Consider the following 17,638-nt stretch of genomic DNA (forward strand, 5'->3'; position numbering starts at 1 on the left):
GTTAAGACCAAATATTGTTTTTTATATGATATTATATGATATGTTTACCATATAATCTGCTATGTCCTCCGGTGCATCCCCCTCAATATCAAATTTAAATGTCACCATTTTGTTGCTATGAGTCTCCAACTGGCATTCCACCATATTGTCCCCACTGCCTGACACCTATTTGAGTTTTGCGTAAACAAATGTATTGTTCAAAGTTTATTTTTGCTTGTAAGTATTGTTTTTTTTATTTTGTTGCTGTTCGTTCTCACCTGGAGCATAGTAAGTTGGAACTGATGTAAAACGTTTTCATGTCTCAGAGAAGAAGCCCTCCTTTGGGTCTTTACTTTTTCTAATTTCCCATTGGTCAAGTGCATAACAGCTTCGTCTCCATTTGTTGGCAAAGACCTGTGGGTGGCAAAAATGGTTATTACACACTTTAGAAGTCACAAAGTAAGAGACATTCTCACTAAGATTTAGAGACATAGCTGATAAATCCTTGGGTTTGAACAAAGAAACAATTATAATTAGACATAGGTGTACTGTATATGCAAACATCACTTTAGGTTGATTCATGTTGAACTTATCAGGGCAAGTGTGCTATTTCTCATATTTTAAAAAATTCCCAGTTTTCCCGACATTTGCAAATTTCCAGGAAATCCCCATTGAAATTAATGGAATTTTTTCCCAAATTAAACAATTCCCAATTCCATTGCGAACGATTGAATGCCCTGAGATAAAAATTCCCGCATTTCTCAATCAGATCGAACGGTTCCAAAGTCAAAATGTTATTTTCTAATGTTAGTCACCTGCTACCATGCTAACTTTAAAAAAAGCAGCCGTACACCTCAGAGTCATATAGCCTGGTACTTGATATGATAACTGTTACAGTCCCAAAGATAGTCACACACACTAGGTGTGGTGAAATTATCCTCTGCATTTGACCCATCCCCATGTTCACCCCCTGGGAGGTGAGAAGAGCAGTGAGCAGCAGCGGTGGCCGCACTCGGGAATCATTTGGTGATTTAAGCCCCAATTCCAACCCTTGATGCTGAGTGCCAAGCAGGGAGGTAATGGGTCCCATTGTTATAGTCTTTGGTATATGACTCGGCCGGGGTTTGTACTCACGTCCTTCCAGTCTCAGGACGGGCACTCTAACCACAAGACCACTGAGCATGCTAATATTAATAGCATGTTGACAAGTTATATGACCAAGTTATTGTGAAATTAGTTAAAAGAGTTAGCATGCTATTTTAAACAAATTATAGTTAGCATGTGTCATGTACCAAGTTATATGACTCTGAGGTGTACTGGCTGTGTACGGCCACCTACTCAGTGGCCTAGTGGTTAGAGTGTCCGTCCTGAGATCGGTAGGCTGGGAGTTCAAATCCCGGCCGAGTCATACCAAAGACTATAAAAATGGGACCCATTACCTCCCTGCTTGGCACTCAGCATCAAGGGTTGGAATTGGGGGTTAAATCACCAAAATGATTCCCGGACACAGCCACCGCTGCTGCCCACTGCTCCCCTCACCTCCCAGGGGGTGATCAAGGGTGATGGGTCAAATGCAGAGAATAATTTCGCCACACCTAGTGTGTGTGTGACAATCATTGGTACTTTAACTTTAACTTTTAACTTTAAAATTAGCTAAAAGAGTTAGCATGCTATTCTACACAAATTATAGTTAGCATGAGTCACAAAGTTATATGACTCTAAGGCAGGGGTAGGGAACCTATGGCTCTAGAGCCAGATGTGGCTCTTTTGATGACTGCATCTGGCTCTCAGATAAATCTTAGCTGACATTGCTTAACACGATAAGTAATGAATAATTCCGCTGGTAATCACAGTGTTAAAAATAACGTTCAAAATATAAAACATTCTCATGCATTTTAATCCATCCATCCGTTTTCTACTGCACCTGTTCAAGAAGTCGCATTAATGGTAAGAAGTATTTTATTTATTATTGGTTAGCTTCAGAATAACAATGTTATTAAAAAGAATAAGAGACTTATTATACTTATTAAAAATGCACGCATCTAGTTGTATTCAGTGTTAAAAAATATTATATGGCTCTCACGGAAATACATTTTAAAATATTTGACTTTCATGGCTCTCTCAGCCAAAAAGGTTCCCGACCCCTGCTCTAAGTGTACGCCTGCGAAATTAGATTAAAAAAAAAAAATCTAAAAAAGTTAGCATGCTCGCAGTGGACTAATATGAGCAAAAAGCATTTTAACTTTGAAACTGTTTGAATCATTTGAGAAATGTGGAAAATGTTGAACGCTGAAAAAAATCCCATTCATTTCAAAGATAATTTCCTGTGAAAAATATTCCTTAATGTTGTTGTTTTTATGCATGATGGACACATTGTGAGACACCTCTGAAATCAGACATACCCAATTGAGGAAGGATGTTCTGTATTTGACAGGTGTAGACATTCCTGAGGAAAACATTTATGTAATAAATACAAACACAAAAAAACACAGGAAAACTACCAACACAAACAACAATCATCAAAGGGCACAAGTAAAGCTGTATAATCATTCTGGTGATACAAATTAAATGAAAAATATATGGATGTTAAAAACAAATCTTTTCAAGAATGAAAAAATGTTAGTTTGAATCACAAATGTTTTCATATAATTAGACTGGTTGCTATTAAGTGAGCAAAAATAAAACTGCCTTTAAACCATACAGTTAACTCATGTACATTCATTCTTCCTGTACCTGAGAAATGCCCAGCAGGGAAAGGTCACGGTCTTGCAGCGAGGCTTGGGACAGTTTGGGGGCATGACAAATAAGCAGTTCTAGAGTGGCGGCAGGCAAAGGGGAGGTATGTAGAAAGTTGGCCTGCCCTGGTAAGGTGACCTGGGCTGCTGGTGCAGATGTTGGCAGCTCTGGCGCAGGGGTAGCAGCAGGATGGTGGGATGGTAGTGATGATGGGAGAGACGAGGTGTGAGAGGGGCTCAGGGGAATTTGATGTGCAGGAAAGACAGCTTGAGGAAGAACAGGCTGTTCTGCAGCTGCGGTCTGCGTGTGTGAATCAGCCTGCGTTTGAATGCGTGTCTGTGTATGTGAGTGTGATTGGGCCTGAATGCTGGTTTGTGTGTGAGTGTGCGCTGGCAATGTGTGCTTGGCCTGGTGCTGAGGGGAAGGTACTCTGCCTGTCACTCCACTGTTGGGTGGGATTCTGCTCTGTGAGTGATGATCGGCCACATTCCTCGGGGCTATCTGTGCGTCAGGATGGGTTTGTGGATGTGAAGCAGGCTGACATTGTTGTGCTTGCAGATCAGTCTCTTCCCTGGGAATCAAAGCCTGACTGAGAGGACAAGTTTGATGATCTGGGGCCAAAATGGGTTCCACTGCTAACTGGATTAGTGAAGGCAATTGTTGCTTTTGAGGTGATATGGCTGGTAGTTGTTGAGTTTGAGAAAGCATTAGTAACTGTGCCTGGGAGATTGGTTGAATTACGGAGTTTACCGTGTTACTTCCTAAACGTTGCTGCTGGGCCACAACCACTGGATGTGACACTGGAATATTGACTGCTCTGGTAACAATGCCTGCAGGATCTACCATGGAATTGAGACTGTCTGTGTTGCTTCCAACATTTCTAGTTGAGCCAGGGGCCATAACCACCTGCTGATACTGCAGCACTGGCTGTTGCGTAACCATTGCCTGCTGTAAAAATGGTGGGGATTGGTTGGTGGACTGAGGGCCATACTGAGAGGTCAAGAGGGCTGCGGCAGTGTGACTTTGCATCTGGATATGGGGATGATTTTGAGTTTGTTGCTGAAGCTGAGGCTTCAATACTCCTGGTATTTGAACATTCTGGTGAACAACATTCTCATGCTGTACATGACTAGAATTTGTTGCAGCTGGAAGTTGGAGAGCAGATATGATATGAGTGTCAGCAGATGAGTTTTTGTTATCGTTGGCTTGTTGTGACTGGCTAACTACTGGCTGTGACGCCTGAGCCTGAATGAATGTCTGAGCAGACCCTTGATTCACATTAGAAGTAATTTCAGAATAACCAGTCTGAGGCTTTTGGGCTTGGATGACTACTTGGGCCTGTCCTTGGATAGTTCCATCTATAGGACTGACATCAATCATGGTTTGCACTGCTTGAGTTGCAGATTGGCTTACAATCTGGACTGGTACCTGGATTCTGTTATGGGTAAGAGCTTCACTTTGTCCTTGCTGGGAGAAGGCTTGAGCTGGAATCAGGACAGTAAAATGAGCGGGTTGTACAACCATGGGAACCGGGGCTTGGGAAGAAATAGGAGTTTGATGCTGAATGGTTTCAGCTCCAGTTGGGATATGAGGATTCACTGCAGCTGTAGTATCATGCTCAAGCTGAGCAGCTTGCACCTGCTCCTGCAGGGTCAGTGCAGCTTGCTGTTGTACCTGTTTCCTTGTAGGAGGGGTATGGGGTATGAACTGAGTGTTATTTAGTTGGGTTGTGCATGTCTGATATAAATCTGATTGTTTCACTGGTATTTGCTGTTCACTGCTATTTTGAGGAATCAGAGCAGCCTCTTGTTTTTCAATTTGCTTAAGTTGAACAATGGCCGCATGGTGTTGTTGATGCTCTTGGATCTGTTTTTGTAATAGAACATGTTGCTCTGGTAGAACATCTTGTTGCTGTTGCAGTCGAGCTTGTTGGTTGATTTGTTGCTGCATCTGCTGTATTTGCTGCTGTTGTAAGACAAGCTGTTTCTGCAAATGCTGTTGTAAGAGAGCTTGTTGTTGAGCCTGCTGGGGCTGTTGATGCACCACAGTTTCTTGTTGTCTAGTTTGCTGTTGCATCAATGGATCTTCTCGTATTCCTGCCTGGTTTTGTTGATAAACTGCTTTCTGCTGCTCTAAATGCTGTTGTAAGGGTGCATGTTGTGGCAGAGCTTGATGCTGCTGATGTTGTTGAATAAGAACTTGTTGCTGATCCAATAATTGGTTGTGTACAAGGGCTTGCTTCCGCTCTAGTTGCTGCTGTTGTAGTTGGGCTTGTTGCTGATCAAATGGCATGTAAGCTTGCTGCTGCTGCAAGTGTAGCAAACTCTGCTGTTCTTGCTGTTGGGTTTGTATGATGGCCTGCTCCCTAGTTTGTTGAGAATGTTCTCCTGGCTGTGGTAATGCCAAAACCTGCTGCTCCATTCCTGCTAATGCCGCTTGCTCCTGTGAAGTTGGTGGAAGGGTCTGCTGTACAAAGACCTGCTGCAGAGGCTCATTTTGATGTTTGTGGACAGCTATAGCTGTCAGGCTCTGTTGACGCTGTCCTATTGGAGGTTGAGTGGCACTAACATGTTGCTCTGCCAAAGCAACCTGGATGTCCATTTGCTGCTGCTGAAGGCAGGATGTCTGGACCCCTATCTGTTGTTGAACGATAGTCTGCGGAGGGATCATGACAGGTTGTGTTTGCTGGGGTGCTGGCTGGCGAAAGATGTCAGTATGCTGCGTGGGAGTGGCCTGGGGCTGCTGAATGGGGGGGACAATGGTCACCGCGAGCCCAGCAGGATCACTGAGGGACATGGATGAGGTGAGAACTTGTGGGCAAACGGGGGTAATGTATGACGGTGTAGGGGCCAACAACCCGAGAGGTGTGACAGATTGAAATGCTTCTGATGGGAATGTTTGTGACTGCTCAGTGATGTGACAGAAGGATGATTGGTGTTGAAAGAAAGGGGGAAAAGAAAGTAGTAAAAATTAGGTAATATTAAGCTTTGCCACAACAATTAACACGTTTGTTAATACAGTACAGGGTTTCCCACTGTTCTTTTAAGTGGAGGTCATTCATTCAGCTTTAATATGAACAATAAAATGTTGGGAGCGTTTGACCTTTTTCATGTTTTAAATGTGTTTCAACCATTCTTTAAAAACATCATGGGCTATTTGGCTATAATGTAACAGCTCCACGAAATGTCCCGGGAGAAACCCTACACGGCATGCAGTCAGATAGGCAGCGTCAGAGGATTACGAAAATGATTTGTGGTAGGGTAAATGGTAATTTGAAGTAGGACAAATTTTTTTTTTTGTAGTAACAGTTTTTTATTACAACTTTAAACTAGGGCTGTCAGGGAAAAACACATTAACGGCGGTAACTAATTTATCTAATCAATGATATTAATATTGAAATGGTAACTGGATAGCAAAAGTCCAGTGCTGGAAGATACAACCATCCCATCTGTCAGAATCCCAGTGAAAGTAGATATTGTAAGTAACTGTTTAATTATGTTTGTAGTTTGTATTTCTTGTTTAGCACTCACTTAACACTAATGCTACATGATACTTAATGTTTCACTAGAGATGTATCTGCTTAGCACCTGTTCTAAAACTTGTAGTTCATCCTCTGTATTTTCAGGCTCAGAAAGATAAGGTTCTGGATCATCAGTTGTCCCAAAGTAGTCGTTCGCTCTAACGACGTCTGCCATGATTAGTAGTAGTTGTTGTTGACGGAAGTAGCATTCATTGCTATGCGCTCTGTGAAATCAATGCACCCAGGAAATAATTTGCGGTGATGCTTAAAATGACCAAAATACTGTTAAGTATTACATGTTACCATGACTTTGCCTGCTACTCAATGGCGCCTGGAGGTTTTTTTCACAGGGCTTTACACGCCAAGGGAAATCCCCATTATGTGGATAGTTATCCGCCTTGTGCATACTTGCCAACCCTCCCGGATTTTCCGGGAGACTCCCGAAATTCAGCGCCTCTCCCGAAAACCTCCCGGGACAAATTTTCTCCCGAAAATCTCCCGAAATTCAGGCGGAGCTGGAGGCCACGCCCCCTCCAGCTCCATGCGGACCTGAGACCGCTTTCCCACAATATAAAGAACGTCTACAGTAAAGCAGTCCGTCTGCCGTAAACAGCAATGTTGTGACACTCTTAAACAGGACAATACTGCCATCTAGTGCATTTGATGAAAGCACTTTTGTGCGTGCCACACAGCAATGCATAATCAGAGAGGGTGTTCAGCATGGTTAGAAAGATAGTGACAGAGAATAGAACAAGGATGGACAATTCAATCCTTAACTCAACAATGAGTAGGTAAGTGTTATGTGTGTGTATATGTGTAAATAAATGAACACTGAAATTCAAGTATTTATTTTATATATATATATATATATATATATATATATATATAGCTAGAATTCACTGAAAGTCAATTATTTCTTATATATATCCATCCATCCATTTCTACCGCGTATTCCCTTCGGGGTCGCGGGGATATATATATATATTAGAGATGCGCGGATAGGCAATTATTTCATCCGCAACCGCATCAGAAAGTCGTCAACCATCCGCAATCCACCCGATCTAACATTTGATCAGAACCGCATCCGCCCGCACCCGCCCGTTGTTATATATCTAATATAGACGATGCAAGGCATTAGTGAGGTTATAAAGCTTTTGCCTGTTAAAGAAAAGAGACTGATCCAATGCAGCATTCGCGTGCCACGCTGTCACGACCCAGACGCACACCAGTGCGCAATCATATGGGAGCCGCGCTGAGCGCACCTCCAAGCGCGTCTCGCTGCCGGCGACGGCCGGGTATATGGGCCCGACGCTCCAGCGCCATCCATTTTCAGGGCTAGTTGATTCGGCAGGTGGGTTGTTACACACTCCTTAGCGGGTTCCAACTTCCATGGCCACCGTCCTAGCTGCTGTCTATATCAACCAGGGTGAGCCCCACCCCTTTCGTGAGCGCACTGCGCGCGGAGTGACCCCTGTTACGCGCCCCCGGCAACTGGGGTGGCGGGCAGGTAAGCTGCGCGGGCGGAGCGCGCGGAGTGACCCCTGTTACGAGCCCCCGGCCACGGGGGTGGCGGGCAGGTAAGCTGCTTACCTGCTGCGCGTGACGCCGGCCGCGGCGAAGGCGGACGAGGCAGGGTGTCGGTGCGGTGGGCGCGGTGGTGACCCTGGACGTGCGTCGGGCCCTTCTCGCGGATCGCCTCAGCTACGGCTCCCGGTGGGGCCCTCTCGGGGGAAGGGGCCTTGGTCCCGGACCCCGGCGAGGCGTCGGGGGCCTTCTCCGCTCCGTAAAAGTGTCCATCTCTTTTTTTTTTTTCTTCTGTTGTGGCATATGCTGCAGGTGCCTGCTCGTTTTTCGTATGTGGGTAACAACATTTAACTATGTATATATATTTCCGAATTGGTTTAACTGCCACCCGCCTGAATCTATTTAAAATCTAATTTTTTTAAATTTCAATCGCCCGACCCGACCCGACCCGACCCGCTGATAAAATCTAATTTTTTAAAATGTCATCCGCCCGATTCGCGGATAATCCGCGGACTCCGCGGTTGTGCCCGCAAACCGCGCATCTCTAATATATATATATATATGAAATACTTGACTTGGTGAATTCTAGCTGTAAATATACTCCTCCCCTCTTAACCACGCCCCCAACCACGCCCCCTCCCCAACCACGCCCCCCGCACCCACCCCCCACCTCCCGAAATTGGAGGTCTCAAGGTTGGCAAGTATGGCCTTGTGCTACTATTTTTTTTTACTGTTTATAACTAACAAAAAAAATAGGGGGAATATTGGTTGAATTGCAGCAATTGTTTGTTAAAAATCTCTACTGTTTCCAAACCAAATAAGGAACATAAATACAAATAACCACTGTACTCGCTGCATTCACATGCTAATATTGATGCCACCTCGGTTAAGGGACGTTCTTAGAATATAAATAATATATGACCGGGCCATTAAGGATAAAAAAATGGTATGATGATGGCATTGTTGTATTTGTACAAAACACAATTAACTGTAATGTATCATGTTATGGGCCCCATGTCAAAGCAGCTACCGCAACTGACTGCAAGTTAATAATATTTCTTCTTTCACCTGAAAATATTGCTGAGGTATACTTGGTGATACCTGTGGAACTATGGTGGTGGGCTGAAGAAACGTCTGACCAACAGATGGCCTTCCGCTTTGACCGATGGACATGCTGGCCAGACTGACACTGTGGCCAACGGGGACACTTGGAACACCTCCAACTTCACCAGATGGGACCCTCAGAGGATTTGTCAGTGTTCCTGTGCACTGAGGAGCAATAACATAGTAGATAATTACTGTAATTCAAACTTTTCTACCATTTATAATTGAACTGAAAACAAATGTTATACGTACAGATGTAGTCATGGGCTGAGAAGTCTGAGCAAGGGCGAATGATTCCCCTGGCTGTGAGTTTGAATGTCCGCTAGCATAAGATTCACAGTTGGCAGACCGAATGCTCTCCCCTTCAGAGTAAAGTATCGTTAGAAAGTAAGAAAAATAAAAAATCTAGCACACAAAACAAAGTTGATATTTTACCTGGCAGGCATAGTGTCCCACCCCTGACAACATTCTGCAGCCTGACATGATGGTCCAAATCAGATAGGTCCTCAGATTCCTCTGCACCACCTCCACCAGTCAGTACAGGTGTTGGCCCCATGGAAGACGGGCAGGATGGATTTGTACAGGATGTTAGAGTGGAGTCCCGTCTTTCTTCAAAGCCTTGGTGCTGTTGGAACAGCTGCTGCTGTCGTCGCTCCCGTGACTTTTTTATTAGATTCACTCTGTCTCGAATGGATTTCCCCACCACCTTGGCATCACTCTCATGGAAAAAGCCAGACTTTACCTGTGATAAGAGTTAGTGGGATAAAAATACTATAAAACAGGGATAATAAATTAATTGTTTTGGGGCCACATTTTCAGAAAGCTAAGGACCAGACTTCTCCCTTCACTATTAGACCTATTTTGAATATTTCGTTGAACCGGCATCCTCTACAGTAGAAATGTAATTTTGGTCTCTTTATTTTGTCAGTTAGAGGAGTGCTCTGCTATTTTTAGGGCATTTTGCAAAAAACCTAGTCAAAGATAATGACAGCTTTGTTTTGTCTTTTTGTGTTTTTTAAGAATCCCCTGCAAAAATCTGAGCTTTTCACAAGGTTTTTTAAACTGACTTCGCGGGCCCCAGGTTAAATTGTCCAAATGGTGAAAAAGAGAGGACTTCAAATGGAACCTTGAGGAACACTACAGGTATCACAATACTATAATATATAAAGACTATTCACTTCATCTGAAGTAAACAAGCTACAGCAACACCTTAGTTACATAAATCACATTCCAAACAGCCAAAACAGGAAAGGACTTAAAGGGTGCCTTGAGGAGCACCTCGGTTATGCAAATCAAAAGTTTTTGGACCCCAGTGTTCTATGGCCTCATTCACACTGCAGGTCAATTGAGATTTTTTTGCCCATATGCGACCTGTATTGGATTTTGTCATGTCAGTGTGGACACTGCTATTCCGAAATATTCATATCCGACCCAGGCCTCTGTGTATGTTGAAATAAATCGTATAAATATGCGATGCTTCCTCAATGTGAACACTAGGCACTCAGGTTGCATTCATAAAAAGTGATAAGCATCATAATTATTTGCCAAAATAGATGGTTACAAGATAAATAGTTGACAACGAAGAAGAAAACAGGTGAAAATAATATGTTTTAGAAGCTAATGTGAAAGTTCCACCACTCCTGTCTCCGACTGCTCGCCCACAGACAAGCTCTTCGGGAAGACATCAAAGCAAAATATCCCGTAAAACTGGCAGAGCCAAAATACTTGTCCTCTTCCTGCTCAATCTTTTATGTGCAATAATTTGGTTCAGAAAATTTTTACTTTGATTGCACAAATGCCTTGAAATAGCCACAAATGCCCCAGTATTGAGACCGACTAGAATTGAAGCCATGTTTACTTGCGTAAACTCTGCAGTGCGTGCGGCGTCATGACATCATGTCCGCATACAGGTCGGGTTGCATTCACATTGAAAATGGCATTTTTTTTTTAATAATGTGAAATGCCACATAAAAAGATTGGATTTGAAAACAAATCCGAAATGGACATCAACTATGTTTGCTAGCAAGTTGAAAATGTCAATGCAAGGATCTGCCAATGTTTCTACAGGGGTCCAGGTTCCTCTATACAACAGGAGCACTTTAGTGGCTTTAGGAATTTGGTGCAAAAATATTTGTCTCCAACGTTTTTATTGAACTCGGGGGGCCGGTATGGTGTCATTCCCGGGCCGGAATTCGAATTTGATTAATTGAATAGCCCTGTTCTAAAAGTAGAATCTGGGTAACAGGAAAGTACTTTGAAACAAATGATAAACGAGCTGTAGGATTTATTTTTCTACCATTTAAATATTGTCTCACCATCTCCAGAGCCACTTCCTCAGCGCTGTCGTTCTCGAGGTCATAGCTAAACTCGATGGCCTCATTGTCTTTGTGTTTCCCTTTCAGCTTTTTGGGCTCCTCGACCCAAATCCTAAGAGCCAAACACTCCTGGGTGCCTGTGTCTTCCTCTGCTAGCTCCACTCGGACACCCGTGTCCTCCCCAAAGAACGCGTGGTTTAGGAGGTCCCGGATGGAAAGTCTGTGTCAGGAAGCAGAATGTACAGGTAGTTAGTAAAGTATTGAAGGAATTTTGGGAGATGCCATCATACAATTAACACCTGCTTACCTCTGGCTCTTAGTCTGTCGAATACAACCTTCAATGATCTCTTTAATCTCAGGGTCATTCACTTTATCAAAGCTGGCTGGTTTTATACCCTGCAGAAACACACAGTTTCAAATAGTTGGGATGCCTAAATTACATTCAGTAGCAATAGTTCCTTTTGGTCCTATATTTAAAGGGACTCACACTTGTGACTTTGCGATAAATCTGAGCAGCGTTTTGGCACTCAGAGTACGGATATTCGGAGGTAGCCATCTCCAGCATGCACATCCCAAAGGCGTAGACGTCCACAGACTCGTCATAGTGTTCCTCGTACATCTCTGGAGCCATGAACTCTGGGGTTCCTTTAAAGCAGAAAGGTAAATACCGGTTCACCCCCATTACGTTTACATTTGTATTCATTATTAATATATATATATATATATATATATATATATATATATATATATATATACCGGTACTGTATATAGGCCCAGCAGGGGCCGTCAGCAGGTTTTACAATCTTTACAGTGAGCAGCATCATTCTCCTTTGCTTAAATTGTCCATCAAGTAGATTATGCTAAGTGCTGCCCACATACATTTTACAGTGACTATCAATACTAATTCACTACTGAGACCTGCTATAAAAATGAGTGCTGAATGCAATTCATATTTATTGTACTGAAGTAGCAACAAAACACATTGTTTTCAACACCCGTCGATTAAAAAAGCCTACCTATGACGCTCTTGGCGAATGAGGTCCTCATGAGGGTGGCAAGTCCCAGATCACCTATTTTTACAGACCCAGTGGGGCCTGTGATGAAGATGTTGTCACACTTGAGGTCTCTATGCACTATGGGAGGGGTTCTGGTGTGAAGGAAATGAAGGCCCTTCAAAATTTGCCGACACCAGCTTCTCAGGACCTTAGGCTTCATTACCTTGAAGCGCTTTAGGTAACTGTAGAAGGGGATAGTTGCATGAATATTGTTATATGAACAACAAATGAGCCATAATATATTTTGATGGAGAATATTCTCAGTCAAATGAGGATTTAGTTTCTAATGACATGTTTAGGTTTAATTAATTTGATATAAATGAAAATATTCAGTTTTCATTTTTTAAAGTCCCAATACCATATCACGTTAACAATACGGATATTTGAATGTGCATTTTACCAATTGAGAGTTTTTTTTTGCTGAAACTGCTACCATTAAGACTGTGGCAGGGCTGAAGCGATCTGCGTTGAACATTATTCCGTGCAATAGAACATAAAACATTCAGACAGAGATTAAGATCAATTACTTGACTAAATTGTTTCCACCAGCTAATGTCAATTAAATACATTTTGTGAAATACTAATCCCTAAATCACACCACAGCAAACTAACAATACTGCCAATAATACCAGAATACTCTTACAGTATGTTGTGGCTGGTACTGGAATATTATTGTTTATTAGTGATGGTCAAGTTTAAAAGTGATGAAAATATCTTTCTGTATTACAAATGAGAACACATTAATAAAAAACATTAATTAATACTACATACGTTTTGAGGGTTCCTGAGGTCATGAGTTCCGTAACCAGTACAATACACTTCTTGCCGCGGAATACAGACTCCCAGGAGTCATAAAAGCGCACAATGTTTGGGTGTTGGAGCCCCTTCAGCATCTCTGCTTCTTCCTTGAAGCGCTGCTGCTCGGCCTTGGTCAGCTTGCGGTCCTGAGATAGGAGAGACAGGAATTTTGAGATCATGAGGCTGTGGCATCAATGAAATAAAGTCCCATAAATATTTGCATTGATTTGTAATATCATGAATGCAGTATATATAAGACCACAGGTACTCAGGGCCAAATTTGTCGAGCCTAAGCCTTTCATTTGGACCGTGAAACATCACCCGAATAATCAAACAATACAGTTTCATTAAAAAATTGCTCATGAATGGAGGAATAACATGGTACGTGGTTGGATAGATCAATAAGTCTGGGTACCTTTACTATTGAATTCATTAAAATATTTAATTTGTATTATTGTAATTTTACTTACGTTAAGTTTGTATTAATGATTTAATTGATAATCGCCTTTACAATATCTGGTGAGAAAAAATATGTCCCTTAGAAGAATATAATTAAGGATCCCTGGTTTCCATTCTACTATTGAAGACACCTTGATGAAAGTGCCTCTAGGTGGCAGTAGCAATACAGTGCAGCACCAGTACTGAGACAACTCCCTGAGTTTTTTTTATTCCAACACATTTGTACTGCATCTGCCACACATCACCATTATGGCCAACAGAGTATGTGACAGAAATCTAATTTGTTCACATGAGCAGCATTCCGACAGGAACAGAAGCAACAACTGACCATTCGCTGTGAAACACTCCTATAGATTGTTTTGTAAAATTATTTTAATGATTCATATGTGCCCAGTGAAGATGTACTGACGCTCTGTTCATCGCTTCAAAGATTCCACACTGTCTTTTTATTTTTTAAAATATTGTAATCAATTATGCACCTGAATGCCATTAAAGGCCAAGTCACTTTTCTGCATGTCAAGTAAGAACAAGGGATAATTAATGTGAGCATGCAGTGATAGAAATATAATACTGATGCTCCAAGACTGCTGACAAACAAAACATTTTACATTGGAGCAAATACTGACAGACTGGCGGCACTATTTTTAGACATGTCACAAACAATTGTTATTGACTGCTTACTCCACCACGAGTACAAAATACGCCTTTCAGGTCCCTGGTCTTTTGACCTTTGCTGACCTTGTGACTTGGGAAACATGGACATAATTTCATGGCTCTGCTTTTAAATCAAAATATGTACGAGGCAGAAAATTGTGTCACAAACAGTCCTCGTCACAACACAGGCTTTCCACTGATCAATTCCATTGATTCATTCTGTTTCACAAAGCGCCAATAGAACAATAAATGTAGAAAAGATGTCTGAACTGATTGTCCTATAGGTCTCTCTCTAACACTCAGGACATCTCTGCATCTCTTCCATTGCATGTTTAATTTTTTCCTTTGCTCTCAAGGCTTGTTCGCTGTCCTTTTCTGGAAGTACTGGGAGAGACAAGTTCTCCACCCCTCCCCTCGTAACAGCTAAGAAGCGTCAACAGAATGGCTGCTCTTCGTTGTACTATTATGGCTAAGAATAAGTGGCATGCAGGTGGCCCACTGTCACAAGTTCATTCCTGTGACGCCTCTGGCACTACCGTAATGTTTGTGTAAACGCAGCTGAATACATTTACTGCTGCCTGGTTTTTACCCCTATTTAATCACATGTATGTATCATTTCCTCAGCAGTAGACACTCCTGTTTGGGTGTCCATTTTTGTGCTGTAACAGTTAACAGCTTATCCATGATTCCTACTGTCTAACACAGCCTGATTGCTACATCAGCATCTACAGTATTGTGTCTCTCTTGCTTGGCATCACTCTGTATTTGAGTCTGCACAGTTCACACAGAGTTCACAATAGAATCCCTTCTGTCTAGACTGACTTACATAAAAATCTTCTCCATAGGGACAATTAAGGGAACATACTCGTCAAGTGTATCATTAAACCAGGGAACCTTGTCAAATACAAACTCTGACCAAAACACAGCAGAGGAACTGTTATACACAGCGACACTGCCTTGATACATGTTAACACTAAGATATTACCTGTGTTACAACACTTCATACATCAAAATCCTCATATGAAAATGATCATTCTCTTTCAAGGTAGATAAATGATAAATGGGTTGTACTTGTATAGCGCTTTTCTACCTTCAAGGTACTCAAAGCGCTTTGACACTACTCCCACATTTACCCATTCACACACAGATGGAGGGAGCTGCCATACAAGGCGCTAACCAGCACCCATCAGGAGCAAAGGTGAAGTGTCTTGCTCAGGACACAACGGACATGACGAGGTTGGTACTAGGTGGGGATTGAACCAGGGACCCTCGGGCCGCGCACGGCCATTCTTCCACTGCGCCACGCCGTCCCTAAGGTCCCTATGAATTCTTTTTCCAAGTTCGGTTAAATTTTTCCCTATATTCTGTTTTAACTTTTTAAATTCCATTTTATACCTTTTACACTTATTCTACCACCAGAGTGTGTGCTTTTTTAACTTTATAAAATGTCCTTTCATCAACTGCAAAACTCCTGATATTTGGTGAAGCAATACATCAATGGACATTTTTTTCTGCATTTAAAACACTTGTGGTCTATAACATGGTGCTTTGGTCAAAATTATGCATAAAATATGTTTTACAGATCACCTTCAAGCCGCTTTTTCTCTTCTTAATGCACCATTTTGTGGGCCGTCTTATTTACAGTATGAACCGAAGCCATCCTCCAGGCCAAGCTCATTTCGACTGCGTCTCCACCCGGTCAGCCATGTTGTAGTTTTTAGCGCTTCCATATCAAGTCTACTGGCAGATATAAGTTCGTACTATACACAACTTTTTATTAGAAATGGCAACAGCCGAGGATTTTTAGCACACATATGCATGTACGAGCCAGTCTACCCCACAACAACAGAAAATAGTCTATGGATATTCACATTCATCCAGGTCATTGTATTCTCAGGGTATTCAATCGATCGCAATTGAACAATTGGGTTTGTCTTAAGAGAAGAATCACCTCTCATCCAAGTAGGCTTTATCAGTTCATGCTCATATACTTAAATTGGTCAGATCTAGTCTTAGACTCAGACTAGATCTAACCAATTTACTAAGTCTATGAGAATGAACTGATGATGCCTACTTGAATTTATGAAGGTATCAATGACTGCTTTCAGTACAAGAGCCCTATTCTACCGTTTTTGTACACGCTTGAAGTTACGCATGGTTTTCTTATTCATATTCTCCCATGCGCGACCATGCAACAGGCCCACCATGTGTAAGTGAGGCACAAGTGCGTAAGTTGTGAATAAAGGCGGGCTCATTAAAAATGAGGCGGACTTTGCCGTGATGCCTTTTTTGGCTGAGTGAAAATCATAAAACATGGAGTTTTCTTAATACTTGTGGATGGATGTCTTTGATATGTAGATAGGTCCTGCGGGATCTGGGTATACTGTATTAGCTATAACACTAGCAACTGTTTGCTTTGTCACCTGTAACACAAAAGCTAAAATAACAATGCTTTTTTTCCAGATATCTTAGCATACACTGATGTACACATTGAATTGGTTTTAGCTTCTTTAATGTACAAAACTAATTCACATTCTTTCAGTATTTGGCCATCGGTGTGAAACGTTTGGACACCCCTGGACTAGTCAAGGCACAGTCTTAAATTAACGAATCAAAATTAGATTAACTAGATTAAAGAAATGTCTGATTGTACTTAAGTACCGGTAATCACAATTATTCAATAGTTTGACAGCCTTACTTGTTTATATCAACACATTTTGTGTTTTCGATGGCAACATTGTTAAATTAAGGACACCTGTTACCTATGTCTAGCTTGTGTGCTATTGGGTGCTTAGCTGTTGTGTAGGTGTTAGCTCATTGAAGCTTTGCATAAACGCTCTGCAAGACTGCTTGTATCGGACCGCTTATAACGCAGATACAAACAAATACTTGTTTTTATGTTGATATCAGCCGAATATCAATATCGAATTTGGACATCTCTATTAAGTAGACTAATAAAATATCAGACGTATATTAAACATTTGTCTAACAAGTCCTATGGATGCTGGTCAGAATAGGTCAGTGCTTGGGCACTGAAACATCTATTTTGGAAGACATTGTTTAAGGATCAGATGTCAGCAGACCAAAGTGTTTACATTGATATGGCTTTGAAGAAAAGCTGTGCATTAGCAATAGTAAGATGATTATGGCAATTACAAAGAAAAGGAGCTTATTTTACGATTCATGTATTTGTCTGCCTGCATTGTGCAAGTAAGCATCCAGTGTTTTGTAATCAGAGGTGGCGGGTGGTTGGGATTAGATTACAGTAAACTACAACAGCTCACAGTAACAAGATAGATACCTGGAAAAGGGCCGACCCACATGCCAGATTAGAACACCCGGCCAGTGGGCCAAGGTTACCAACTACAGCATTTGAACTCAGCATAAAGGGCCAACATATTAAGTGGCTTCTTCCCTGACCCATGGTATCATACCCCTACAATCTGCTTTAGTGAATGGCATTCTTACAATCACTGTACTTTGCAACATTTATA

General features: G+C 41.9%; 1 protein-coding gene across 1 annotated transcript in view; it reads right to left on the reverse strand.

Annotated features, from left to right (window-relative positions):
* The window catches only part of wnk3 (WNK lysine deficient protein kinase 3), a 99,588-nt gene that overhangs the window by 22,877 nt on the left and 59,073 nt on the right, over positions 1 to 17,638 (reverse strand). The window contains exons 3-14 of the mRNA XM_061986672.2: positions 13,005 to 13,177; positions 12,195 to 12,415; positions 11,666 to 11,823; positions 11,486 to 11,574; positions 11,179 to 11,398; positions 9,299 to 9,605; positions 9,116 to 9,225; positions 8,828 to 9,028; positions 2,713 to 5,619; positions 2,382 to 2,425; positions 258 to 393; positions 49 to 165 (exon numbers count right to left, since the gene is read on the reverse strand). Of these exons, the coding sequence (XP_061842656.2) occupies positions 49 to 165; positions 258 to 393; positions 2,382 to 2,425; positions 2,713 to 5,619; positions 8,828 to 9,028; positions 9,116 to 9,225; positions 9,299 to 9,605; positions 11,179 to 11,398; positions 11,486 to 11,574; positions 11,666 to 11,823; positions 12,195 to 12,415; positions 13,005 to 13,177 (4,683 nt within the window). The remainder of the gene's footprint in view (positions 1 to 48; positions 166 to 257; positions 394 to 2,381; positions 2,426 to 2,712; positions 5,620 to 8,827; positions 9,029 to 9,115; positions 9,226 to 9,298; positions 9,606 to 11,178; positions 11,399 to 11,485; positions 11,575 to 11,665; positions 11,824 to 12,194; positions 12,416 to 13,004; positions 13,178 to 17,638) is intronic.

The sequence above is a fragment of the Nerophis lumbriciformis genome, linkage group LG01, assembly GCF_033978685.3.
Source record: "Nerophis lumbriciformis linkage group LG01, RoL_Nlum_v2.1, whole genome shotgun sequence".
NCBI classification, from domain to species: Eukaryota; Metazoa; Chordata; class Actinopteri; order Syngnathiformes; family Syngnathidae; genus Nerophis; species Nerophis lumbriciformis.